Source organism: Anopheles arabiensis, chromosome 3, assembly GCF_016920715.1.
Source record: "Anopheles arabiensis isolate DONGOLA chromosome 3, AaraD3, whole genome shotgun sequence".
Classification (NCBI taxonomy): Eukaryota; Metazoa; Arthropoda; class Insecta; order Diptera; family Culicidae; genus Anopheles; species Anopheles arabiensis.
This window is the reverse complement of record NC_053518.1, coordinates 30,068,706-30,096,123: the sequence shown is the minus strand read 5'-3', so window position 1 is coordinate 30,096,123 and position 27,418 is coordinate 30,068,706. Positions and strand designations below refer to the sequence as shown.

Below are 27,418 nucleotides of genomic sequence, written 5' to 3'. Positions count from 1 at the left end.
TTGAAACAATAACAACAACAACAATAGTAATAATAATAATAATAATAATAATAACCACATAATTGAATTTATAGAACAGGAAAAACTAACTGAAACGTCGTCCGACCACCAACGGTCAATTTGAATTTTGTTCAGCGCGCAAGGATGCGGGCGAAATGTCAGCAAACGCGATTTCGCCCCGCTGTGAAAGCATCGCGCACGCACGCACGCACACAACGCAAACCGATCTCACCAACACACACGCACACACCACGAAACAGCCCGAGAGCGCGCAACAGCGCAAACATCTGTCAAAAATTTTCGACTTCTTCCGCGTTGTGTGTTCGCGTCTGTCCGCTAGTGTTTGGAACGCGTTTCCACCGCATTTAATCGCACTTGTTTTGCTGTGCGCTGTCCCGGGCAACATATTGTACACTTTCGGAAATTATCGTGTGCATTGCAGACATACACAAGGAAGCAGAGGAACATCAACCGACGCGTTATTATTGCGCAATAAAAACAACAACGTGCAGTCGTCGGGGTGGTGCCTGTTGTTATTCTCGTCGTCCTTCCAGAAACAAGGGCAGTGTGGAGAAGGAAATCCGTGTATCTCGATGCACGGGCCACAAAACAGCAGCAGGCTGCACATATGTGTTTGACTTTTCTACCGACAGCTTTTATCGACGTCATAACACGATTGCTGCTGCTGCGCCCTAGGAGGCTCGCGCCGTCCGGATACAACGCACGGTGGTGCTGTGCATGCAGCAATCGATAATACGACAGCAGCAGAAAATCAGCCGAGCAGCAGAAGACGACGAGTGCGTTTGTGCCGTTCAAAACTCAACAGCTGGCTGTGTCGGTTGTGCGCGCGTTGGTGGGACATCTTCCCCCGAAAACAAAGGAAAACCCACAAACCGTTTGACCGTAACGGGAAGATTGTTCTTTTCCTTTCCTTGGATGGATAATTAGAATCTGCAGCGGGGAAACAAGCCGCAAATAGTGAACAACTGCCCCGTTTGGAAACCACTCTCATCATCTCGCTCGATCGTGCAACAATAATTGTGCCTTGCCACACTAGGAACACCGTACAAAAACAGCAGCGTGAAGAGAGAGGGGCCGGAACAGTACATATCAAACGTGAGGGGTGTGCTTGAGGGTGCACAACAGTCTGCTGCAAAAGAAAAACACGCACCCGTGGTTACCCGAGAGCCTATAGCAACCGGGGGACCCCCGCATAACCCAACAACGAAAGCGACGAAACCAAGGGCAACAACACACGGGGGTGGTGCCTGCTGTGCTTGCTGTGGTTGCTATCCCTCTACACACAAGAGAGAGAGGGAAAGTGTGTGTGTGCAAACACCGACCGAACCGTCTGTTTCCCGGGGGCGCCTTAAACACACAACATAGACGGCGCAGCATCGAGTGTCATTCTGCACCAAGCGCCACGAGTGTGTGCTGTACAAACTCCGACCAGTCCCTCTCTCTCTGTGTGGTGAAGAGTGTGTGAAAAAACACAGACAGCAGGCGGCAGCAAGTGGGGAAGGCTACAAAGTTACAAAAAAGCCCAACTTTTCTCTCTCAGCACCGCACATCAATGGTAAGCAAAAAGGGTCTCGCGGCGTGCGCGACCCACACACCGAGTTGAAATATCAAAACGTTAGCATAACATTTTTGCAACCCTCCTCCACATCCAACCACATTGCCGCTGTCCAACTGTGTGTGTGTCTTTCTCCCTCTGTTCTGTTGGTTTAAGCATTTTCTAATTTCATTTGCTTTCTTTTTTGGCCCTCAACAACGCTCCCACTGGCTTGTGGTTGGGAAAAAGTAGCCACAGACACACACAGCCATAGCAGCTGCAGGCCAATTTCACCCTCCTTCCCCAAGTCGCGCAACGCACATATTTGGTCAAGGGCAACTTTCGCCGAAAACATTTTGCCAACCCACACACACGCCGCGCGATGGAAAAATAATGTTTTACCGTCTCTCTCTCTCTATCGGTGGACGGAGCCCACTTACTGTTTGACCTTTTGATTGTGGTGTGTTTGGTGGTGCTTTTCCAAGCGAAGGAAACCCTTCGCCACATTGCTGTATGAGTTTTCTTTTATTTTAATTCTCCTTTTTCGTCTTTCCCCCTCTATTTCGCAGGCGTCCGGATCGGTGTCCGTTTCCACAGGGACCAAAACCACCAACAAAACCGGCATGACCGGAACGACGGGAGGCGTTACCGGGGGCACGGGAGGCGTAGGCGGCGGTGGTGGTGCCGGTGGACGCAAGAAGTCCGGCCCCAAGTTCGAGCTGTCGGACGAGCAGCGGCAGGATATCAAGGAAGCGTTCGATCTGTTCGACTCGGAGGGCACGGGCATGATCGACACGAAGGAGCTGAAGGTGGCGATCCGGGCGCTCGGGTTCGAGCCGAAAAAGGAGGAAATCAAGAAGATGATTGCCGAGATCGATAAGGACGGGTCGGGGAAGATTTCGTTCGACGATTTTCTGCAGTTAATGACGGTCAAGATGGCGGAGAAGGACTCGAAGGAGGAGATACTGAAGGCGTTCCGGCTGTTCGACGATGATGAGACGGGTACGATTTCGTTTAAAAATCTGAAGCGCGTCGCGAAGGAGCTGGGAGAAAACTTGACCGACGAGGAGCTGCAGGAGATGATCGACGAGGCCGACCGGGACGGGGATGGGGAGGTGAATCAGGAAGAGTTTCTGAGGATTATGAAGAAAACGAGCCTGTACTAAAAGGAGGGCAGGAGGGAGTGTGCAGTAGGAATATACCAAGCATGCATTTACTGTCTTTTGCGCCATTTGTAAGCAACACAGGGAGATGATACACAGGAGAAGAAGGACAATTTAACGTAACAAAGCCAAAACATGTAACAGTATCACCAAGGGATGAGAGAGAGAGAGAGAGAGAGAGAAAACGAGCAAGATATGACAAAAGGAGGATTGATAAAAGCACTACAACAAGTATTCGAATTAATCAACGAATTAGTACAACAAGATGAGACACAACAGCAGCAGGTGTGGCAGGCGCAGCACACACACAGGCACTTTTCGAACGAATCTTCCCGATTCCTGTGAATCTCCAGCATTCCATGTACTGTTAAACAGGGCTCCGGAAGGGGTTTGTTGCATTTAGAGCAAAACAACACAAAGAAACATTTAAAACAAACAACTAAGGGGACAAAGAGCACAGTTTACACACTCGCCAGAGAGCGAAAAAACAAACACAAATGGCTTTACTATATAGGAGGGTAGAACGCGACCTATTTGGCAGGAGCAGTCCCTTATAGAAAGATGATGATGCAAAAGTGAGCTAAGCTGCACCAACTGTTGGTCGCCTGGCACACTGCTGCTGCTTCCTTTCCACACACGTTTATTCCTCTTAAAGAGGAGATCGCGCGCGCCCCCAAGCAAGCTTACTTATAAATAAGGGAGGATGCAGCAGTAAATGTGCAAGCAAGCTCTTTCTATCCCTTTCTCTCTCTGCTACCCATTATTGATAAGGAAGGGAGAAAAAAAACGGCGAATACATGATGATCGCATATATTTTAACCCGATGACAAATGTGTTATTGATAATCTCTCGATTAGTGAGTGAGGCGAGTACGTTTAAAAAGTAGAGCAGACAGCACCCACTTTCAGCACATCAGTAAGTCAGTCGTAGCAAGCAAACACAACAAAACGTTACAATGATTCAACAATCCCACCTAGAAATCGGGGTGTCTCTGTCCTTCCTATTTTCCTTCTCAGAGTTACTGCTTTCTTCGGTAGATCACGAATCGTGTGGCCGATTAATTAGTAGCAAACAGGCAGGCACATACTTACAGGATTTTCCGGGAGTTCTCATAGCTGTGGGACACTTTATTGACACTCTTTCTTACACGAAATGAACTTAATGTAATGGGAATTGGACTATCTAGCACTCTTATTGAATAAATCCAATTGGAAATTCCATGGAGCCTGTCCAAAAACGGTGCCATACAGTTCAATTTCCATCATATGATGTTCACTTCCCAATAAGAAAGAGTCAACGAAGTGTCCCACAACTATGAGAACCCTTGGAAACCCCCTGTATCATAAGTAGAAGCAGTTTACCTCTCTAACGCTAATGCCGTCATGGTGGCCGCTGTAGGTCGTCGTGTCTTTTTAACCGGGTGGTGGTTTCATGATGTTTTGGGGTGAAACAAAACTAATCTTAATCAGAAATACAAACACACAACAAACGCACAGAACAACTCGCCTTGCTGAATTAAAGCGAAGTTTGATAGAAGCATAACAGGAGGAAGAGCGCGTTAGACCGATTTTTCACGTACACACAAAAAAACAAACATACAAATTAGCTCTAAATCGCTCTAAATCGCACGAAGTGGTGTTTTTTTTTGGTGTGTGAGCTTTTACTAGATGCACACACGCGACAGGAGACACACAGTGAATTATTAGGCTGCGTAACGCTTCGCTCTGTCAGTCTCTCGCTCTTACTCCGTTCCTCTTGCGATAAAACGCATTTGTAGTGAGTTTATTAAACAAAGAAGTCAAGAAATTCCGATTGCGTATGGGAGTAAAACACATCAGAGCAAAAAAAAAATAACCCCCAAAACCTCGAAAACTAAACAGCAACAGAGGTCGGCAACCGGAGCGGAGCTAAACCTGGGAGAGGAATGGATAAAGATGATGGGCTTTTAATGGGAATCGCGTTGCGCCCGTGGTGTGGCACGTTTAATGCTGATAGGGATTTACCCGGAAAATGTATTATCACATGGATGAGGAAGGATGAGGATGAGCTAAAATGCGCTAAAGAATGCAGCAGCTACAACTAAAAGCCAGTAGAGTTACAGTAGGCAGAGCCGCAAAAGAGAGCATTTAAAAAACAAACAAACATTAAAATATACTATTTTTCTTCAACAAATGGTGTCGCTTATCAAATGAATAGCTCCTTCCCGAAACGGTGTGTTACTGTATATATGGAGGAAAAGGGTCCTATTATGAGTCTAAAATAACTCCGATCGAATACCTATTAACCCGTAAAATTGATAGCTTCTCTTTTTGGTTTCTCTAAATTTTAAACGCCTTTCTGTATTCTAAAATAGAACACGCTGGAAGAACCGGCGCCCAACACACGTGTTTGGGCAGGTTTAACACTCCTATAACCCAATCTAGAATGGCCTTCGATTATTAGAAAACAAATGAAAAGGGGTAAATTTTTACATAAAATGGGGCCACCAGTCCGAGGTGCGTGCCTCTAGCTCATGTGTGTGTATGGATCTATTTCCGGAAGGATCCCACAAAAGGAACCACCCGGAACACACGAGGGTGTCCCACACATAGGAAGCGCAAACAAACGGCCCAGCTTTCAGACATTCAGCTCCACAGGGCAGAGGCAAAAGACAGAGCTTTTGCTCAGAGCAGCAGTGCTTTAATTAGCTGTCAATCAAATACAGACATTCCTTCCCTATTTGAGATGCCGTTTTACGAATGAACGACCCAGTATCCCTCCCTCCTCTCTCTCAGCCAGTGGGTTGGAGATGCATTTGGAATATTATCATATTTTCTAAGCGATGAAGCGGACCTCCTCCTCCTTTTCCTTTTCATTCGTGCTTTCGATCGAAGCTTCAACAGGAAAGCGAGCAGGGGAATCGATCGGGCGGGCACGGCAATGCGTTTGTCTTATAAATCATGCATTCGAAATCGAACGTGTGTGTGTGTGAGGTGGAGTTGTGTAACCGTGACCGTTTTTTTGGAGCGCCGTTGCCCACCAAATTCCACCAGCTAGGTTTGCCTTGTTTTCGCCTCGATAGAGCTCGAGAGAGCAGCACAATGAATATAATGAATAGTAATGATTTCTAAACGTATATATTCATAACGCCAAACGGTGTGGGACGCTGTTTGGCACTACTTTTTGCTAAATCAAGTGTAAAGTTTTGTTTTTTTTTTTTTTTCAAGCTATTGTTTTATTCACCCGCGCAAGCACGGAAAGCACTCAATCAGGCACAGCAAGGGGGTTTTTCCACCGCAAATGAGCCCAATCGTTGTTTGCCGTCGGATTAATTGGTGCCAATAACGGCCTAATGTCGGATAATGACGTTGTGGTGCACTGAAGGAGCAAATTGACCATTCGCGATCGATACACACACACACACACAGAAATGGATTCAAAACACCTCTGTGCGAAAGGGAAATTTTGAATCCAAAATTGAAGAAATGTTATTGAAAGGTAACAAACAGAGAAAAAATCCCACTCCTCGACACTCTAAAAGAAATCACAAAAAAACAACAACGAAAACCCGAGCATTATCAGAAGAGGTTATGCTGAAGGGCCTAGCCCTTTGACGTCCCCTTTGAACACATAAAATTCGAATCGTAACAGCACAATGAATCATCACAGCAGCCGCCAGTGCCAGCGCACACACACGACCGGCGCGCGTTTGCTGCTTGAGAGCATCGTTGTCCAGCTTCGTGGCACGATTCATTAAGAGCGTGTCTCCTCCTTGCAATCCCCTCGGCCACCGTTTTTTTCCCTACGCTGTCTAATCTAAACGATAGACGACTCCAGACGGCGTGCGTCTTAACGGCGAATGGGCGCTACTCGTTCGAATAGAGCAATAGACATTAACGGCCAACGAACACCAAACCAAAAAAAAACGGAAGGTTTGAATCTTTGGAGAAACACAACGCACAAAAAAACACCACTCAGTGTATGGAATGCATGCATGCATGCACTTAAAAGCCGCTCCACCGATAAACCAGACGCGTTCCATCATCTTCCACCAACACGGACCATTAACCCTCCGCCAGCTGCTGCTGGCTTCTCTCTACGTGATTTCTGCTTTAAAAGTACGGACGTTTCTCAAACAGTTCACCGTACCCCGTGCTGTGAATAAGACGTTCGATTTTTGCTGCGTTCTGCTTCTGAATAGCAAAAAATAAGCAAAAAAAAAGAGAGCAATTACTTCCCCAAAACCGCGAGAAAGATCTTGATGCTCCCAATTGTACCTGAGCCAAAGAACCGACCAACCACCACTACCACCGCGCGCGGTTAAGGCTAATTAGGAAATAAAAGATCCGCTATTTCTAACGCTACCCCACAGCAGTCCATAGATCAGCGCGCGCGCAGCTGTTCTTTCGATTGCATTCATTTTGGGAGGTTTGGGTGTTTTCAATTCCCACTGGGAAAAGGGAGAAACAACAGGCCGTAGGCAAGAGCAGCGAGAGTAGGTGATTAGTGCACACTATTTGCAAACTCCTTACGGGAGTTGACCACCGAGGGCAGCACCACCACCAACAAAGCTTTCCGGCGGAAGCAAACGCTAAATGGCAAACTTTCCCGAGTGAAACGGACGGAGAGATTTGCCACAAAAGAAGCACTACTACTTGAACGATGGCGGATATTTCCCTCCCGAGTGGGTCTAAAGCAAGCAGAGAAGCGCTTAAGAGGGAACGCGGGCACCCTCAAAACCTCAAAGATCAAGTGTCTTGGCGCGGTCCACAGATATTGCCGCTGTCGGGAGCGGGAGCCTCAATTGGACACTTGATGTAATTGAAGCCGAACCGTTGACTACCGGCGGTCTGGCTGTCTGTCTGTCTGTCTGTTTGTGTGTGTGTGACGACCCAGGGCCAGGCTGGGGGCCAGGGAATTCCGAACCTTCCCTTTTTAACAAGCAGCAGCAGCAGCAGCTCGTGGGTGATCTTTTCCAACCAATTTTCCTTTTGACTCTACCAACGCCTACTTGTGAACGTTTGTGATGGTGGTCGGTCGTCTGCTGCCGGTCGACAAATTTGTGCATTTAGCCCTTAACAACACAATGTGACAGGGAGCGCGAGCGACCCCGCGTGCAAGCGAGATTTGCCCGGACGATCGTGATGCTTTAGCTATTGTGTGGTACGGTACAACCCACTCACACTAAAGACTGCCTTTTACAATGGGGATAGCAAGAGGAGAGAGCAAAAAAAAAAACCCCGAGCATAAAAGAGCTTGTCACCCATAAGCGCATAAGAAGAAGAGGAGGGGATTCGTGTGTCACCCCCGGGGTCGCCATCATCATCAACTTCAACTGTGTTATGCTGTGGCATGCTCCCCACACAACACAACTGCTTGTGCTTTTTGTCGCGTAATTTATTACATTGCTTACAGCATATGGAATTGCTTCTTGTCTTCTTGCTTGAATTTTTTGGAGCTTCAAACCCACCCAGAGGTGACAAGAGGTTGAGGTTTATGATTTGAAACACTGGAAAAGCAGTGGCTTTTTTCCCCTGCTGTTTCTTCGGTTGTTACCGAGCACTGCCGCCTGTTTTTTAGGTTGCAATTGAGTGTTTTGGGGGTGCGACAATGGGGCATTTGTTTGGCGTGTTTTACATGCGTTTCTGCCGGGAGGGTATGCGCGGAATTTTTGAAGTATTGGAGAGGAATGTTAGGGAAAAAATAGAAAAAAAGGAGCTAGAGACATTGCATGAAACATCGAAATTGATATTTAATTGTGTGGCGGAACAACCATTTCTTGGCAGCAGTTTGTAAGCTTCACTCATCGTTTGCAACAAATTTGATGGAGAGAACGTGATGGAATTATTCGGAATTATAGAGAAATGAGTCACCTCAAACCATAAAATGATGAAATTGGTCCAACTGATGCCATTTTCCTGTACTAAATTTCCATTCCAATCAAACCCATCGAGCGATCCCAGCCACTCATCGGTATTCCGGTTGACCATTCGCCTCCGCTCCCCATCGTCAGGCGGGCGGAGAAACGGTGTCACAACATTTAACCCACACCCACTGATGAAGCTGCTCAACATCGCACAAAAACGGAAACAAACACACAGACACACACAGCCCCCTCTCCAAGTGGGCTGCAGTTCAATAGGCTAATAATGAGGCTGCTGCTGCTGCCGCTGCTCCACTGAGCTACTTTTTTTTTTGCGCCCACCCAAGTCACCACCACTCCAAGGTCCATCGGAATCTGTCCCCGAGAGAACTGGTGCTACTGCCGATAGTGCGGAACTGGTACAGCATAACAGCGAGAAAACACGATGCAGCTCGGGCCCGGTGTCTCGAAGGTGGTATGACCGGGCCCATCTCATCACCTATTTGCAACACATTTCCGGATCGACAAATGGGTGCTGACGCACACACATATAGAACCAGTCGGGCGGGTGGGAGGTCTTCCCTCCCAAACAAGATGTCCAATCATCTGGCCTGGGTGGCCTGGGATGACCAGTTGTTTGTCTAACTCGTTTGTTTTTTTTTGTATTTTGCTTATGCCACTCGTTGTGTATGACATAGTTCACTCATCTATGCTGAAGACTTCCGGACATCAGCCGCAGTGTGCCGGACGGAATAAGGCAATTTCCAATTCGCCATTCTAGCCAACCCACGCCGGCGTGATTAACATGGGAATAAAATCGATTTAAATTCTTAATCGAATCAGAGTTGAGCACGATGGTATAAGGTGGGAGAACCAGACGCCAGGAGTAGAAGGGCAGAGAGAAGGATGCTATTTTTATCCTTGCTGGTGATTTGCTTTTATAATTAAGAAACATCTGTACACACAGTGGACACAGACGTACGCGGGCCCCCACGCGTTGGACGCCGGTCAATCATGTTTATTGCGTCGATTGCATCAGTTTTGCGCCTAAAGGTAGGCAAAGGAACCGACAATTAGTGCTTAAAAGCTGCTTCTTAATGCAGTTTTAAGCTAAATTAAGAACGAATGAATTGTAGAGCTTTTTACAGGGGTTTTCCGTAGTTGTTTTAGATTAGAAAGTTTGTTTTAATATTTCGTCCCACAATTTATTCACTATTTACCAATATTGGGCCCCCTTTCCGTTTTTAGATCGTAGGCTTGTCAGCAGTTTTTATTGTAGAGCAGTTTTCGAGCAGCTATCAAAGTGAGTATAGTATACAGGTGGGCTTTTCCCAAGGTGTATGGATTTAGAAGATTGATTTTTATCGCTTCTGCTTCTGAGTGAAGATTTTGAGAGTGTTTTGTGTATTCTTCAAGCTACCGGAAAGCCTGTTTGAGTAAAAGTTTTCACCCGTCCTGTCAAAAAGTGACGTTCAAATTTGGTTATAAACAACATGCTGTGAGACCACCTGGTCCACATACACTTTGATTCTAGATTACGCTATCTGATCTCTTTAATGTACCTTGCGATAAATGAAAACACGACCTTGTTTCGCTATTTGTTCGAGCAGGTACTCGAATCTAATTCTAGCTCGGAGGCTGAAAATTGCAGGCTAGTTTTGTGTGTGGTTATGTATGGAGTGTTTACATGATTTCAGCCTCCAACTGTCAAACTCCATATAAAATAGATGACTAGAATCGTGTAGGGCCCCCATTTTTGGATCATTTGCTCTAATGCTATCGGGACGATGCTGAGACATAATCAAAAAACATTTAGATAATTATAGATACATTGCGAGACACAAAAATGCTTTAAAATGTTTAAAAACTAATGTTGGAAAGACAGTAAAAAATCCTGTCGAGAAATTTACATAAATCATTGAAAAAAATTTTCCAAAATGCTCGGAAATCTCTAAATAACGAATGTAACAAATTCCTGCAACTTTGTTCGTCATCTGCATTCCCACTGCAAACTCCAAAGCGAAAAAGAAAAGTTGTCCTTCGTGTTTGCGCTTCATTTTCGCAGCAAAAGTCACGAACCTCGCCCCTCCCTCGTGCCATTGTGCGACAATGCATGTTTGCTTTTCCTCATTGCTCGACGCAGACACAATTTAGTAACAAAACGGACCCATTATCATTTTCCACGTTCCACCACGCAGCTTCCGAGTTTGCGTTTCGATGCATCCAACCAGGAGCCAAAACCCGGCCACAGCACACCAACATAATGTTTATTCATGGGGGCTCTTCTCCTCCTCCTCTCGTGGCATAATCAGAGGTGCCCGCGGTGTGGCACGCGCTCGATATGCACCTTCTTCTTGGGCCGCGCCATGGAAGGGCGGCCGCTCTTCTCCTCTCTCTCTCTCTCACGCCGAAAACAAGCAGCACCAACGATGCACAAAAAGAACGAACAAAATGGTAAATACCATGCTGCTGCTGCTGCTGCCTTCGTCGTTGTCGTCGTCGTGGTGGTCAGACGTCAGACTCGAGTGTTATAGAGTGTAGCACACGTAAAAGTGGGAGAAAAAAAGAAATAATCCAAGCAGTGGGCATACATACACCCAGTGGGTTGCCAGTGCGTGCGTGCGTGAGTGCGTTCCCGCCCGCAGAGCACGTAACGTTTTGCGCTAATCAAAACGGCAACACAGACAGACAGAGAGATGCGGAGTGAAGCAATTGACAAGCAGGAAGTAGTAGTAGCAGTAGCCCCGTACACAGTGGTGGCCATCAATTTGTGACGAGAGATAAAGCGTGCATTACAAAAAAAAAACTCCTGATTGCGATGGAAAAGGTGTGCGCACAACACACACACACACATGCGCGCCACACCCATCTCTGGCTGTTCCCCCTTTGGGGGAGAGAGAAAGTTTTCGATCGCACCCGCCCCCCGTACGATCAAACTGCTTTTGTGAGTTTGTGTGTTACATATTTTTCGCACGGGGCGGAGAAGCATCGAAATTATAGGTTTTGCATTAATTTAAGAATGTGAAGTGTTACATAAATGTTACATTTGATTAAATTAAACGAAGGAAACACTCTCTCAGTGTGATAAAATATACAAAACATTCGTTTTTTTATGTTTAAATTCAGTTTGGTATCACAATTTAAGACACCAAACAGCAGAAAAGGACAGTGGAAAATTCAATAAAAAAATCATTCAAATTTAACGAAAGTTTAACGAAACAATTTAAAGATAAGGTATAAAAAATGACTTCAAATTACATCCAATTTTCGACCAAATCTTGACATACTTCAACACTCATTCGAACCCCCGCGTCGGGAAGTTGAGCAAGTAAAATCGATTATTGTATAACAGCTGTCGTTAAAATTAAGAACCGGAAGGCTTCGGCAATCCATCTCAAACCAACTTTACAACCCTGCAAATAACAGTGTGTGTGTGCGTATATGTGTGTAGCAAAAACCGGTTCAGGTTACATAGTCAACATACACACACACATGGGGCGCGTGAGCATTATGTATCGGCAAGGGTCATTGAAAAGAAACGCAAATCCATCTTGCTTGCAGCTGACCGAAAGCCACACCACTCGCGTGTTCGTTCACACGTGGGGGGCGAAAAGATAATAATGATACTTTCCACAACTCTCTCAACATACACACTCACACACACACGAAAGCCATGAGGCCAGTCCCACAACGGTCAAAACGAGGCATTTTTTTTTACTCTACAGCTACTGCTTTGAATCGTTATTCATCACCGTCATTATTACCAACCAATAAAACACCGAAATCGTATCTTCACTTTCACTGTCTTTCTCTCTCGCTAGGAGGAGGAGGAGGCAGCAACCGAAACGGAGAAATGTTCAACCTCCAAAAAGTAGCTTCCCCTTTTTCCCCCTTGCTGTTGCTGGTGATGCAATAGAGATCGTTCACTAACAAGGAACTCATTTGCAAGAGTGCGAGAGTCCACCAGGTACGTGCGTGGAGGAGGAGGGAAAGCATCGCCAAAGGTGGCAAAATAGAAAAGCTCAACCTACCCACACAGTGAAGGCATGAATTTTGATTGTGCTGTTGTTGTGCAATCGATCAAATGATCTCTCACTCTAACCTCCCTGCCTAAAGAGTTGCATTTTTTCAGCGTCGAATAAATATGAATTTGACTGCACAGACGGTACTGAAGCAACAAAGCTTCAGGAAAACGAAACACAAAAACAGTTTCTCTATGACGCATTAAAATATTATTAGAATTTGCTTCGCGATCATAAAGCTATTTTTTAAAGACAGAAACACACAAAACAAGCTCGTAAAAATGTACTTGCAACTTAAATAAACGAGACCCCCAGTTAACTTTCTCATTAACGAACAGCAAACAGCAAAGCACTAGCAGCAGAAGCGAAAGACAAAACAAGTGGCAACGAGGCAACAAAAGTCAACTTGAATCAAGCAGCTTCGTGCAGCATAACGCGCGCATCATTAAAAGCTATTTACTTTTACCATCTCCATCTGCGCAGCGGACGGATCGTTTTCTCTGGCCGCCGCTTCATTAAGTGGCCAAGGTGCAGCCATGCCATAGGGATATTAGAGGAAGACACGAAGGCTTTTCTCCTTGCTTTTACCACTCCAATAGACTCTCTCTCTCTCCCGAAGGGTGTGCATATATAAAAAGACTCCCTGGTTGTGCAATGCAAACCCTGTATATTGGCCGGCCTAAGGTCGTCTGTCGCCCCTGTCCCCTGTCGGAATTTGTGCGGAAGCGCACCGGAAGCTGTAATAGGCAATCGGCAGAAGACAATGCACGATGACAACGACACACACGCGGCTTACTGGTAACTCACGATAATAGGAGAGAGAAAAAAACACACACAATCAAAACGGGTAGTCATTTCTGTGTTGTAAGTTCGGTTTTCTTTAGCAGCTTAATTTCGTCTCTGTGCGTGTGCATCGGAAAGGGTATTAAAAGCAAAAGGTCACACAGGAGAGCAGATCCCCTGCTGAGAAGAAGCCCCCTTCTCAAGCAGGGGATTTATTTGTTACGCCAAGCTGTGCTGTAGGCCAGTGCATTGTATTGTTATCAAGATATACACAGAGGACACCAAAAAATGGGACAGAAACAGACAAGTATCCCTATTTAATAGTGACAGAAAAACGGATCACATTTCTTGGGCAGAAGGCAATATACATTGTTCTATTGTTTGTTATGCTTTTTTTTTAACACAATAAAATCCTTTCACAATGCGATCCGGAAACACTTGACATTGTATTGCACACTTGACCTTGCAGCTGGAGTTGAGGTTTGAGCAGGATTGTATTATTGGAGTTTTAACGCTGAACGACAGAGTAGGCCGTCGTGGTGTACTCAGTACGGCGAGGTGCAATACTCCCCAACCGCGCCGTGAGTTCGTATCTCGAATATTGATGAACGAAATTCTTTCAAAAATCAATACACTATGTATATATGGTTTTGTATGTGTCAAATTGTCATATTCAAAATGCTCTCTACTCCTTCTTCTTGCTCTGATTGTACTAAATTGTGTGACAAAAGAACGTCCTCCAATTGTTGATTGCTAAGTTCCATCACGTCCATCTTCGATAGAGAGGACAACACACTTCCACCCCTTCAAATAGCATATTCTCTCCAAACACCAAACAACAACATTCCTCTTCCGATTAGATCATTCCAGTGACGGTTTTTTTTTTTTGACCATCAACCACCATTCAGAACGGTTTCAGACGACACATCTGTCGGCAAAACACACACGGAGGGTTGGGTTTTTGCAGTTGGCTGCGTGTGTGAGCCCATCATTACCAGGGGTCCCATTGAAATTTAAATTAGCCAAATGTGTTTCTGTGCCCCGCACTGCGCTGCAGGGACAGAATCATGCACAACATAAACGTTGGATTCCGGAGGGAGAAGAGAATCAACCTTTTTTTTAGCGAATTGAACCACCCCTTTGCAATGGTGTATCTGGCCGCAACAACAACAGCATAAACGCAGCACAAGCAATGTTCCACTCCTCTTTGATGGACAAATGCGACCACAGAAACGGTTTTGCCGCATGGTAGCGCTGTAGTTGTTGCTGTTGTAGTCAGGGTGGGCTATAAATCAAACAATTCACCAAGCACAACATGTTCCAATAGGGGACACCACCACACCACTGTGAGCCGCCGTTCGCCAATTTATCCATCAAACAAACCCTCGAGAGGTCCTCTTCCCCGCTGCATCACACATCCGCTGGCTTGCGCCATTGCAAGCGTTCTAGGGCCAGAATCAGGCCACCTGATGTCAATCTCGATGCTGCTGTTGTTGCTGTTCTACCCCGACGACAGACAGATGGTAAGGGGTTCCCCCTCTCGAGTACTCAAGCACATATTATTGCCACAATCAGGCTGATTGTTGAGGTACCGTGGACCGGAGTACTGAGCGCCTCGTGTCCGAGGGAGATTAATCTCATCTACATTTAGAGCGCAGCCAGCCAGCCCGCCCGATTGCAGAGTTTGCATTTATAGCGGAGGAGATCTAAAGCGCATCCAACACACACGCACACAGACATGGTGCTAATACCGATTGGTTGGATGATCTCGACGGTTGCTGTTATTAAATCCGATTCCCTCCTTTCGCCGGCTGTGGCTTTTTGCCTACGCTGAAGGGGGGGGGGGGAGAGAAATAATTTATCCCACCAACCGTAACACCCGTCAAACCCGTCATTCCTCCCCAGAGAGGCTAGAGGCTTCCCCCCGGGAGAAACAGGAAGGGAGCCGGGTGCCCTTCCGCGTTTCCGCGGTTTTTCGCCGAATCGTGCTGGAAGCAAAGTGGTTGCGCGGTTGCTCCGGTTAGATGACGTCCATTTGGTGTGCTTGGCTACACAGCTTTTCCTGCGAAAGGAAACCCTATCGCACAGTCGAACCCCCTACGAGAAGAAGCAGCGGAAGGGAATACGGTGGAGAAGTGCATCCGTAACAAGATTAGCATTATGCATCCACCAAACCAAAGGGAAACCGGTGTTGGTGGAGGGGATTGCGGGGAAGGAGTCCGTGGTGAAATGGAAAGAAAACTGTCGATTTTATGAGGGCCTTTTTACGCTCGCAGTGAAAGCGGCCACCGATAAGCAGCGGTACCTGGCGGCAGCGGTACGAACGATGTGACGAACCGTTCCGGGCCAGTTCGGTTAAAGAGCTTTCTGTGCTGTGTCGTCGATTAAGACACTTGCCGGATCAGTAATCTTTTCGTTCCGCGCCGCGACTTTGCGCCGAGCGCGGTTGAGCGCGACTGTGGCTGTGGTTTGTTTTCCTTTTTCTTTCCTGTGACGTTGGAAAAAATAAACAAATCGCAAATTCTCGCAACAATTCTTGAATGACTCAATAAAACCTGGTGGCGGCATGAAACCATTCCGTATCGGAACTCGCACATCTTAGCTGTCCCCTAGCGTGGCCTACTTCTGCTGTGGGCCAACAATGTGTCGACAGCATGCGATAATCATGTCACGGGACTGTGATTTGTTCATCCATGTTGAGATGATTTTGAATGAATTGTGATTTTTAGTGCGCTAAAGAGGACTGCAAAACGTCTTTCAAGTTAAATTCTGGGAGATACCTAAAAAATGGTTCTGCATAATGGAACCTATCAATGATTTTCTTGCTCTATCAACCATTTCATTCATTTTTACAACACAATCACTCCCTGAGAAGACGAAACAGGTCAGAATAGTTCAATCAAATTATTTTAATTTAGTCAATCTTCAAATGATTTCATAAATTTTGTAATTAGAAGCAACTATCAATATTCGCATGTTGCTTCAGGCAAATTTAATATTTCATTGGAGCATCAAGTTGTTCCTCGCATTAAATAACAGTAAATTTGTCTCCGTATCTCCGTATTTGTATTCTGTTACAAGGAAATTTAAACTCTTATTTGGACATCAAGAAGTTTATCGTAGAAATTTCCGCTTATCATTACTCAAAAAATGGTTATAGGTAAATATAATAATTAATTTCTTACTCCAAGTGGTTCGTTTTTCAAAATTCTAATTAATTTGTCCCCGTTTTAATATTCACATCAATTTACAGGCAAGTATGATTGCTGTATTGGAATTCCAACTGATGTATTGTTCGAAATTCTTATCATTTTGTCCCCGTTTCAATATTCGAATAGGGTTACAGGCAATTAGGGAATAAAACATTGGAGTTTCTACTGGTTAAAAATAAAAAAAAATCTTAAAATTATGCCACAGTATAAATATTTGGGGAAACATAAACCATAATTTGGAACATCAACTTATTCAACTATCGAAATTCTATTCAATGTGTCTCATGTATCAGTATTTGCAACAGTCCAGACAAGTAATAATCTTATTTTGAAGCTTTGAAATATTTTAAATTGGGTTAATTCGATAACAATCCTAATCAATTTTTACCCACAATAGTATTTGTACCGGCAAATACATACATGTACAATGGCCTTTTAAGGAACATAAATTGAATTATCGTTCAAAATTCTAATCAATTTGTGCATCGTTTCTAATAGGAAACGAAAGCCCATAATGGACGATTCCATGTTACAAACTACTTTTCACCTTCGCCAACACTTTTCCCCTGTCACATGACCTGTTTTCGCACGCAACTTACACCCCTTTCCCTCAAAACGTCCACCAGCCCGCGCACTGTCCCCGTCAAAAAAAAAAAGACTTTTGTAAGTCTTCTTTTCTTCCCCTTTCCCTTCGCAAAACTCTACCCGAAAGCAAAAACGCATCTAAAACTCACCGAGCTCGTGTGCTTCAGACGGTGCATGTTCGCGTGCTTGGCACTGTTAGCGGCGGCCGCCGTGCCCGCATGGTTGGTGCTGCTGCCGATGCCTGCGACGCCGCCCAAACTGTTGCTGTTGACGCTCGCCAGCGCGACGGCGGCCTGCAGATGATGGCTGCCAGAACTCAGCGTGGACGTGCCGCGCGGGGGTGGTGCCGGTGCAACGGACGGAACTGGGCCACTGCCACCACCACCAGCACCACCTTCACCGGCGAGCGTTTCACCAGTGCCGCCGGCCGTTGCAATGCCGTGCTGGTGCTGCTGCTCCCCGGCCAGCCGCCTCAAAAGCTGCTGCTGGTGATGATTGTTGTGTGCAGCAGGATGCTGTTGCTGCTGCTGCTGCAGTAGGTGATGATGGTGCAGCAGCTGCGGGCTGCGGTTAGCCGTGGCCTGTTCCGATGGGCTACTAATTGGCAATTTTCTATCGGTCATTTATTACCTATTATTTTTAGAAACGGCCACACTTTTCTTCCCCTCCTCTTCAAACACTCGATGCACTTCTCACACAACAAAATGGCTTTCGTCTGCCACCCAGCCCGATAACACTTTCTACCGCGGTTTTGCTTGATGTTCCATATATCACACACACACACCCTCATAAACTCGGCCCGATCGTTTTGTCGTTTTGTATTTCTAGCGCATCCCCGGCAATGGGTGACCGATGAAACTGATCATAAAACGCAACACGGAGACAACACACGCTACCACACCAGTGCATTACTTTGCACTAACGGCGGGCGGGCGGCACACTGGAGAACGCACCGCTACACCGCGCACCGGGTGAGGCACGAAATCGACTGCAACTGTGACACATTGCACCGGGTTGGGGACGATAAACTACGATACGAGGGTGGCACTGCCACTTGCAGAACCGTTCCACCGGTCTTACGATCTTTTTTTATCACCTTTCGCTTCCCGGAATTGCTCGTGTTCCCGTGTGGGCGATGAAAAACTGCTCATTCACTTCCGTTTTTACGTGTCAATTTTCCTGTTCCGTTCACAGCACAAACTACCACCGTTCGTCCCCGTGTGCGCAGGTGTAATTGGCTATCAATATCCTGGAGGGAAGCACGAAACAATCACAAGCGCAACGCCACGCACGACAATGATGCTGATGAACTACCTGCAAAGGGAAGAAAAAGGGAAAAGAATCGCCATCAGTACAACGAAATCGATCTAAGCAGGGCCCTTAGAGCGCAAGGGTGCGCACACCGCACAGATTGCACCACCTCGAGAGCGTGTATCTCTCTCTCCAATGGCTCACGGTGGTGGTCCCATTCCCTTTTTCCTAACAGCTAATAATTGCGGGTACCAGCGCACACAGCGCTCCCTCGCCTTGCGCACCGTTCCATTCCTTCGCGCGGAATCCGGTCGTTAAGATTCCGCGGTGGTTGTTGCACGGTGCACCGCTTAAATGATATGCATTATACGAATGGGAGTTCCTGCTCCCTGTGAGAGGAACAGGTTTTTCCTTGCCAAAGCATCACCGGACTGCAACCGATCGTCATTCCCCGTTCGATTGGCGTATTAAAAAAAAAAAGGTTTCTAGTTTCTGCGCGTGCTGCCGACTCTCTGCTACGGGCTCGATCTCTCTCTCGCGCGCGCTATTGTGCCCTTGTTTGTGTCCTTCCGTGCCACCACCGCTACCCCTTTACATTCTAACGGTGCACTTGTCGGTGCACTTGTTGCAATCGCAGCCGCGCAGTTCGAAGGTGAAGCGTTCAATGCAAACTTTTTCGCTTCGCTTTTTGCTCGCTACCACAACAATCGATCCGTTCCGTCCAGCTTTCCCAATGTGTGTGTGATGCTTCACGCGGCATGTTAGATTTCTCCTCTCTTGCCTGATGGGGGCGTCGTCACGCGCGTTACAAAGCGCTACAAGAACAGCAACAACAACCATTCCACCAACAACGTTAGTGTTTTCCACAAGTGGCTCAAGTGCTTCAAGCGGCGGCCACCGTTCGATTCGCCTTTCTTTCCGGCTTCCGCTGCTGCTTGCTGCTGCTGCTGGCTGTGTTTAGAACCGTAGCAAGCGTTTGAGTTTTTACCGCACCGGAGCCGCCTTTCAAGCCGTACTTCCTAAAAATGAGACAGAAAACAGAAGCGTATTAGAGTTTGGAATGCACTTGAAGTATTTGGGCTAAAAGAGTTGGTTAAAATAGTGTTAGAAACCAGCGCAAAGTTACATCATCATCAGGTTAAATTAAAACTAAAAATCATAAACTACTCCATCTCTTGTCGAGGAAAAACCCACCTCTCTTGGAAGAGCTAAAAAAGCGCACCAATGCGTTCAATTGCAAGCGAAGAATTGCAGCCCGAGTGGCAAGAAACTGTCACTACGGGCTAAATTGAACCAAATGGATTTAAATTGCACACACCCCCTCTCCCTCTCTCTCTCAGTGTGCATACAGTCCCAACGAACCCTGGTGCAGTGCTGCGCACTCTGTATTCCCCTGGTTCATTTTATGCTTTCACACGTTTACAGAACGAACGACTGCTGTAAAGATTTCAATGCCATCCTTCACATTGCCCGCCCGGCCGTGGGACATCTCCCGGGGTGTGAGCTGGGAGGCTGGGAAATTCCACCAGATTCTTCAGTCAAAATCAGCCATACCTGTGTCCTCTCGCGCTGTCCCGCTTCTGTGTGTGAGTGCCGCCGGCTCTAGGATGAATATTTTCTCCCTCATTATCAGACACCTTTTTTTCTTTGCCTTCTCTATGTTTGTGTCCCTTCCGAAGTTCCCTTTTTTTATCCTGTCAGGAATGTTGTTACACCACCCGCGTCTCCTTCATAATCCCAACCGACCTTGGGCCGTGTCTCACAGTCATCAGCCAATCCTTTCCGACACTGGCTCTTTCCTTCTTCCTTCATTTTAACTCCGCCGACGTGGCCACTTTACATTGCGCCACGCTTCTCGGCGGCCACAATTTCTCTTCATTTTCCACGCTACGCGCCAAGCTGGGAACAGCACACACTGACTGGGGCGTTGGATAAAAGAGTTACTTTGTGTGTGGAAAGAAAAGGAGTAACGTTGATTGATGCACGCAGAAGCGCCCATCACCATGACGCAAAGACACACAGAGGGAGAGTGAGAGAAAGAAGAGTGTGGTGATGGATGTAGAAAGATAAGCAGGCTGCTGTGCAGTAGTTGAACTCAGTTAAGGAACACAACATACACGCGCGCCTCTAACCTCTCACACACACACACACAGTAGGCTTTGGGGCAGCTTCACATCTGAAACGAATAAGAGCTCTGCCACGGGAGCACTACAAAGCAAGAGTTTACAGTGCACGCGCCTACTTCGCTGCACATATTGCTTGCCAAAAGCGGCAAGCGGGAGAGAAAGTGGCTGAGAAACGATGTAATAACGCGCGCGCACCAAGCGACTCAGGCGGCGTTGCTTTGCGCGTCATCAAGCTGCAGCGGCGCGTTATTTGTCGCTGGCGCTTTCGCGCGCGCGCCTCTCACACACGTGTTTACCCTACGCAAACAGTTCATCATTGTGTTGTGCTCTGATCCGCTTCGGTCCCCCGGGTCGGGAGGAGGTCGGGCTAAAGGGTAAGACGATTATGCGAGCCAACAAAAACACGGGTTGCAACACCATGGCGCTCTCTCTAAATCTCGTTCCAAAAGCAACCAAAACCAAACAAAAAATCCAATATCCCGTTGTTACACACGCGCTGTTACATGAGGAGCTGTATATTTCGACGTTACTGATGCTGCCTTTGACCCGAATTCGCTGTAAGCTTTTCCCGTTGGATGGATCGATGGAACACAGTGCCCCCGGTTGGAGCAAAATAAGGGACAAGGGCAATCAAATTCCCACCACCATCTCCCCCCAGACCAGAGACGGCCGATGATAATCAGGAAGCAACCATTTTACCCATCCTTTGGACAAAAATTGCACTCATCAAATGCTTTACCCCCTTCATATCTCCTCTTGATGAGGCTAGGAGCTGGTTGTTGTTGTCGTCGTTTTTTTTTTTTTTGCTCCACAGCGTTCCACCATGACGCCATATGTAGTAATAAACGGTAATCGATTTTAGCTAGGTTTTTTGTGCATGCAATTTTTGTTCTCAGGCTTCTGTTGTGTTTTGTCCTCCCTCTGGCTTTCTGTCTGCGCGGTACCGGTACCATTTGCGGGATTTGCGTCATTCCGCTGATAAAGCAGCAGCCGCCTCGAGGGTTGATGACTAAACTGGAACCCGAAAGCGTGCAGTAATATGTCCACAGGCGTTCACAGGCGTATCAGCAGTAAGATCGCGAATGGTCAAGAATAAATGTCCGTGGGCTGTGGGGTTTGGAATGTTCCAGGATTTTCTGTTCAAACTTTAAGCTAGAAATCCACATGTTTAACAATTCTAGAAGAAGTTATTGGCTGTTTAGTGTTTAAGTCTTCAAAGCAAAAGTTGGAGAATGATGCCATTAAAAAGAATTAAGAAGGAACATACAACTTGACGAACTCTCCCTCCATAAACTCCAAAAACTAGAACGTTGGTTGGCAAACACTTCGGTCATCTTGGGTCTAGTTATGATGTCATGACCTAGCTGATGAGTTGCAGCATCACAAAACAGTAATTTTAATGACTCTACAAAAGACTTGAGAATTATCTCCATTAAGTCGACCCAGTTTTGGAATGATCCTCGTCAGATGCAAATCAGCATTAGAACTCCAGTGTATATGGGATTTTGGAGCATGATGAAGAGTTTATCCAAAATCTCGTAAAAAAAATAATAGTTTAACACATCTCTTCTTACGTTGCATTTTGGTTTGAAGACATCTTCCTCAAAAATGCCTAAATAAAACTACATTTACCAAAGAGAATTTGCCCGTTTTGCGCTCTCTTGGAACGTCCATATTAACACAACCGAAGCATTGATGTGTGTAGAATGCTAAAAAGGCACTGAATTTCTCAATTTTTGACGCCAATTGTAAATATCGTGCATCTGGAAATGCATCTTTGATCTGCTACGTATAATAATACAAAATAGTTACTAATACTTATTTGCATGACGTAGAAAACACCATCCAATTGAAGTTTCATCATCCAAAATGGGGTTTTTTTAGAACCTAAACCAATTTTGGACTATTAAACGCACAGGGTTGTTCATAAGACATTGTAAACCAAAACATTTCATACCTTTGAGATCGTTTTACGTTAGTTTGGGTGTCCATTAGTACTCTACCGAGACGAGGGATTCTACTATATAGCAACTTCAGGAAATTCCAAGAATCCCCTGAATTTCTGACTACTGCAGCTTGGCTATTTGTACCAATGAACCCAAGCTAATCAAAGAACTCCGGCAGTAATCAGCTGCACACTGTCACTTACTAATTGAACAACACCGTTAGACATTGGTACTACTCTCATGGAATATCCGATTAAGATCCGATCTACTTTAAACGTTATATACGACACAATTAATTGAACCGCCGCTCCCATATATGGATTTCCCTTACCCCCACAGCAAAACAACCTTTCCTTTCCCCCCAAAATGCTGTAACATTGGATGAACACAATCTATCTTTCTAGGCTCAATGTTTCTCTCCATGGAGATCTTCTCAAATCTCAAACAAACGACCTTTAAGGCGTCCCAAAAAAGCGAACTAAACACATCATCTGATTAAAGGTACAACCGCACTAAGACCTCGAGAAAATGCCACCCACGACCTGCGAGAGTCGCCCGGCTCCAGAGGAAATAAATTATTCATCTTCGCTCACGGAACTTTCCGATGGAATCTCGTGCAATCAATCAGTAGAGCCTGGCGAGGCTGACTTCCCCCTAACTTCCCCCCAACAATTCCGCTACTACAACATTCACTGAAAACATGCGCATTGTTGCGCCGGATGAGGGGCTTTAGGAGTGAAGAAGCAGCTTGAAAAGCTGGAGCTGGCATGTGGATGCAGATCAAAGTGGCGAAGCATTCTTCCACCTCATTGATCGATCATTTTAGGGCGTGTAAAAACGGATCAAACCCACATATGAAGCATTAAGAACCATTGTTGAGGGGGTTGATGTAGTAAAATGTTCACCTCAATGTCACGGGAAAAGCCTTTCACTGCTCTAGCACACACACGCACACACCCGGAACTCAGGTCTCGTCTCTCTTTCTCTCTCTCTCTGAAGTACGTACGTGATGTTCGTCCGGGTTTGGGCATGATGGGTGGTAGGCTGGCGGACTTGTTGTTATATACGCTCAACAAACATCCAACGCTCGACTCCGACATATGTGCGTAATGTGCTCCGGAACCGTTGTTCCTACGCCTTCTCTCTCCCTTTCTCTCTCTTAGCCCCTTAGGTTTGAAACAATGGAGGGTGTGTGTAACATGAGCCCCCCAAAAAAAGGTGTAAAAACACACCCAACACAACATACCACGAAGCACAGACGAAACACACCACGGAAGAACAAGTGTGCTCCGCTCGTGGGTGGGTGGTTTGGGTGGAGGTGATGTTACTGTGCATTATTATTATTCACTTTTCGCGAGCACTAACACCACAACAGCACAGCTCGTGTCCAAAAGAAAATAAAAAAAAACGACACATTTGAATAAAAACCAAACAAGCTAAAGGTTGGGGCCGCGAAGAACCGCGAGGGACACTTGCACGGCAGCAATAACATTCCATTCCAGAGTGGGTGGATGGGTTGGGTGGGTGGGCAGAATGGCACAGTGTGGTTGTGATTGCCCTTTGCCCTTGGGGCGGACGCGGGGACACACACACACGTTTTGCCCGTTCAGCATAACTGTAAAACAAGAGGGAAATAGAGAGAGAGAGAGAGAAAGAAAGCATTCCTTGTTCTGTAAAATAATTTTGTGATTCAATTTATGTTTGTTTTTTTTGCAGAAATTGTTCACATGGTTATTCCTTTCTTTTTTGTACTATTTTCTATTCTTCATGTCCTTACTTCTTCAACTACACACACACACACACTTACGCAATGATTGATGTTTTATTGTGCTTTTATGTGTGTTGCACACGTGTGGCAGGCGCTATAATTTGTTCTTCCTCTATTCTTCTTCATCTCTTCACTCTCTATTGCGTGGCTTTTCCCAACCCTTTTGTTTCGAGTTTTCAAACTTCCTCCCCTCCCCACCCGAAACAACCCAGCACACCAAGAAACACAATAGTGCGCGTGGCGACGATGCTGCCGCCCCACAAGTGTGCTGGCGTTTCTTGCGTCAATCAAACTAGCGGGCGCGACGAAACAGTTTCGCGGCATCCTTCGATTACACGCGAAACAGAGAACGAGCGAGAGAGAGAGAGAAAGAAACGAAAAGAAACACCGTTTTCCATCCATACTTTCTTTGCCATTTTTTGTGTTTCTCCCTTTTTGAACGATCTTTCTCTCTCGCTCTCTCTCTCTGTCTCTCTCCAGCCCCGTTTTCACCAGGGAAAGGTGGAGACTGGAGCCTGCAACCCTTTACTTCTGCACATTCTTTCATTTTCTCTCTCTCTCTCTGCACGCCTTTCCACCACCACAAGCCGCTATGTGTGGCGCGGTTTTTATTTTAACAAATTGCCGCACCTCGCCCGATGCTTGGCCGTTTGGATGCTGCACAAACCGACCATCATCATCAACATTTTTCCACTCAATCATTGCGCGCCCACCGATGCCTTCTTTCATTCCATTTCGCTTCAAAGCCTCATTTGCTTCTAACGTTTCTGCTGTTTCTTTCCTCTCTCTCTTTCTCGCTCTCTTCACCCACCACGGCTTACACGGCAGTTTGAAGGAAGATTCCGCAAAAACTACCGCTCGGCTTTGGCTACCTGAATGATGTTGCGGGCGGTTTTTTGTTTTGTTTTGTTTGATTCTTCCTCCCGGTCAGGATTCAAAGCGCTCTTCTCGCCGGATTTCGGGAGGGAATCACCACCAACCGATCGAACCCGCATCCCGCTGGGAGCGTTTGGGTTCAGTGCAGAAGGGGGAAGGGCAGGCACAGGATGGTGGTAGAGAGAAAGACAGCAAAAAGCGTGATTAGTGTAGCGGTCTGTGCCGCAACATCGTAGCAGTAAGCTCAGTAACGGCGTTGCCTAATGCTGCTGCTACCAACCAGGCCAGGGGTTGGTAAGGTGCCGGAAAGCGAATCCGGTACGAAGGACCAAATATGTTGAGCCATCGATAGGGATCTTCCACAGACTGTACAGATCAAATACAAGTGATTTTAGGCTAAAAATTGAATCTGGTTCTGGTTTCAAGGACCGTGTTTTAGCCTCGATGGTTCATCCAATAAGATAAATCTTGTTCAATGTAAGGACCAACTCTCAACAATTGATCCTAGGCTATGATCGATAGCGCAATACAACGCCATTGTTTACCTTTTTCTTTACCTAAATTTAAAAAAGGTTAAATGCGTAAAAATGTTTAACTTACAAACAACGAAAACTAAATTCCTTAAATTTCAAATAACTAATCTAATTTGCTCCCCGAAAAAAAAAACTCCCACTTGCCGAACCCTGGGGAATTTTTGCGCCCACTGCCCAACGTTTCGTGCGCCTCACAATCCCGCTAATGATGATTTTGCCGATGGGCCTTCACTTTAGATGATTTTTGTTTTTCATCTCCTGCTCCCTTTGCTCTTCCTTCTCCCGTGCCTTCCCTTTTGCCCTTCTGGCCACGGCCCAACGGGTGGTCGACGAGATTTAGGAGCGATCAACAAGTTTCATGCTGCCGAAGAAGGTGAAGATATTCACAGCTTCTTCAGCACGACCCTGTTACGACCCTGTTTGCGTTGCATTATGACCCACTTTATTGAGCGAATAAGCAAATTCCAATCTCACGAGGAGGGAAATATAGTTTAAAACATTTAAGAGTGCTCCATCTCGCATTCCATCCCACAAAGAGCCAGCCAAACTGATAAGAATTGCAGGATCGTCTCTGTACACAAAAAAAAACCTGCTTGTTTTATTTTGCACAAAGAAATACCTACGATCCCAAAGATGCATAATGCATCCCACATACACACACACAGAGAGACGTGTTAAGCTGCATGCACACACCACTACAGGCCCTTCCCACACAAACACAGCAGCAACAAAGAGCAGCGCTATACGGAAGGAACTATTACAAACCTTAATTGTTTATTTTCTGCTGCACCAGCACCACCTCTCTTCTTCTGGGTGGGGCGGCCGTGTCTGCATCATCTGCTCGTCCCCTTCCCTTGGTGCGGGGGGGGGAGTTGGGTGATTGTCTCATCAAAACTGGGGAGGGTGTGGAGGAGGGTCGAAGGGTTCGGCGAGGGCAACATCATCAACAAAAACCGTTGGCGCACACCAATATAGCAAACAAAAAATCAACAAATTCACACACTCGCACGCACCCATACAAACACAGGTACGGAGCGTACACACTTTCTTCTTCCGTGAACGTGTTTTTTTCTGCGTGTCGTTTCAGTTTCACTGCGATGCAACACGATTATGGGTGGTGGGGAGGAATGAAGGGGGGGGGGATTTAAACGCTGCACACACAATCAATCACACACTTCCCACATCGCTCTGCCCCGTTCGGCCAAACAAAAACCTGGCGTATTACAATTGTTTGTGCCCGTTCGCGACGAAGAGTAGGCTCTGGTGGTGGGGGTTACTGGCTAGGGCGGAAAACATGTTGCCGCCGCCGCCGCCGCCTGCTGTTGGTGTGTTGTGTGGAAATTATGCACACGACGCCGAAATGATTACATCGCCCGCTCACACACAGAGCGCGCGGCCAAAATATACGATAATGCTGCCGTCGCTGTTTGTATTGGTGCGGTACACTGCCACGCGATCGTGCTCTCCTTCCCCTTCACTATCACCTCACCTCCCCCCTCCCTGAGCATAAATTCCATAGACGCTCCACCGTTTGTTTATGGTAAAAAAGGTTGACAGGAATGTTTGGTTATTGAACAAAAAGAACTGGGAGTGCGGTGGGTTGTAGTAGGTGGGAGGTGAAAGGAATGGCTGGAAACCGCACGACTGGAATCTTGTTTTCTGTGCGTAGAAATACGCACACACATACACACGCACACAAGCAAGCGCGCCCGCTCACTCCTTCGCATACATACACACACACACGTGTACACACGCG

At 46.3% G+C, this 27,418-nt stretch overlaps 2 protein-coding genes across 7 annotated transcripts in view; one reads left to right on the top strand and one right to left on the bottom strand.

Annotated features, from left to right (window-relative positions):
- LOC120900834 (rap guanine nucleotide exchange factor 2) overlaps positions 1-27,418 on the bottom strand; it is a 40,685-nt gene that overhangs the window by 12,496 nt on the left and 771 nt on the right. For 5 of the 6 annotated variants that reach the window (XM_040308330.1, XM_040308334.1, XM_040308333.1 and 2 more), the window contains exon 2: positions 17,312-18,476. In XM_040308330.1, the coding sequence (XP_040164264.1) occupies positions 17,312-17,785 (474 nt within the window). In that variant the 5' untranslated portion in view covers positions 17,786-18,476. Of the gene's footprint in view, positions 1-17,311; positions 18,477-18,697; positions 19,164-27,418 lie in introns of those variants that run through there. The other variant, XM_040308332.1, reaches the window with a different exon arrangement.
- On the top strand, positions 269-4,890 carry LOC120900838 (caltractin-like). The gene is made up of 2 exons (XM_040308343.1): positions 269-1,576; positions 2,125-4,890. The coding sequence occupies exons 1-2, from the start codon at positions 1,574-1,576 to the stop codon at positions 2,719-2,721; spliced, it is 600 nt and encodes a 199-aa protein (XP_040164277.1). The 5' UTR covers positions 269-1,573; the 3' UTR covers positions 2,722-4,890.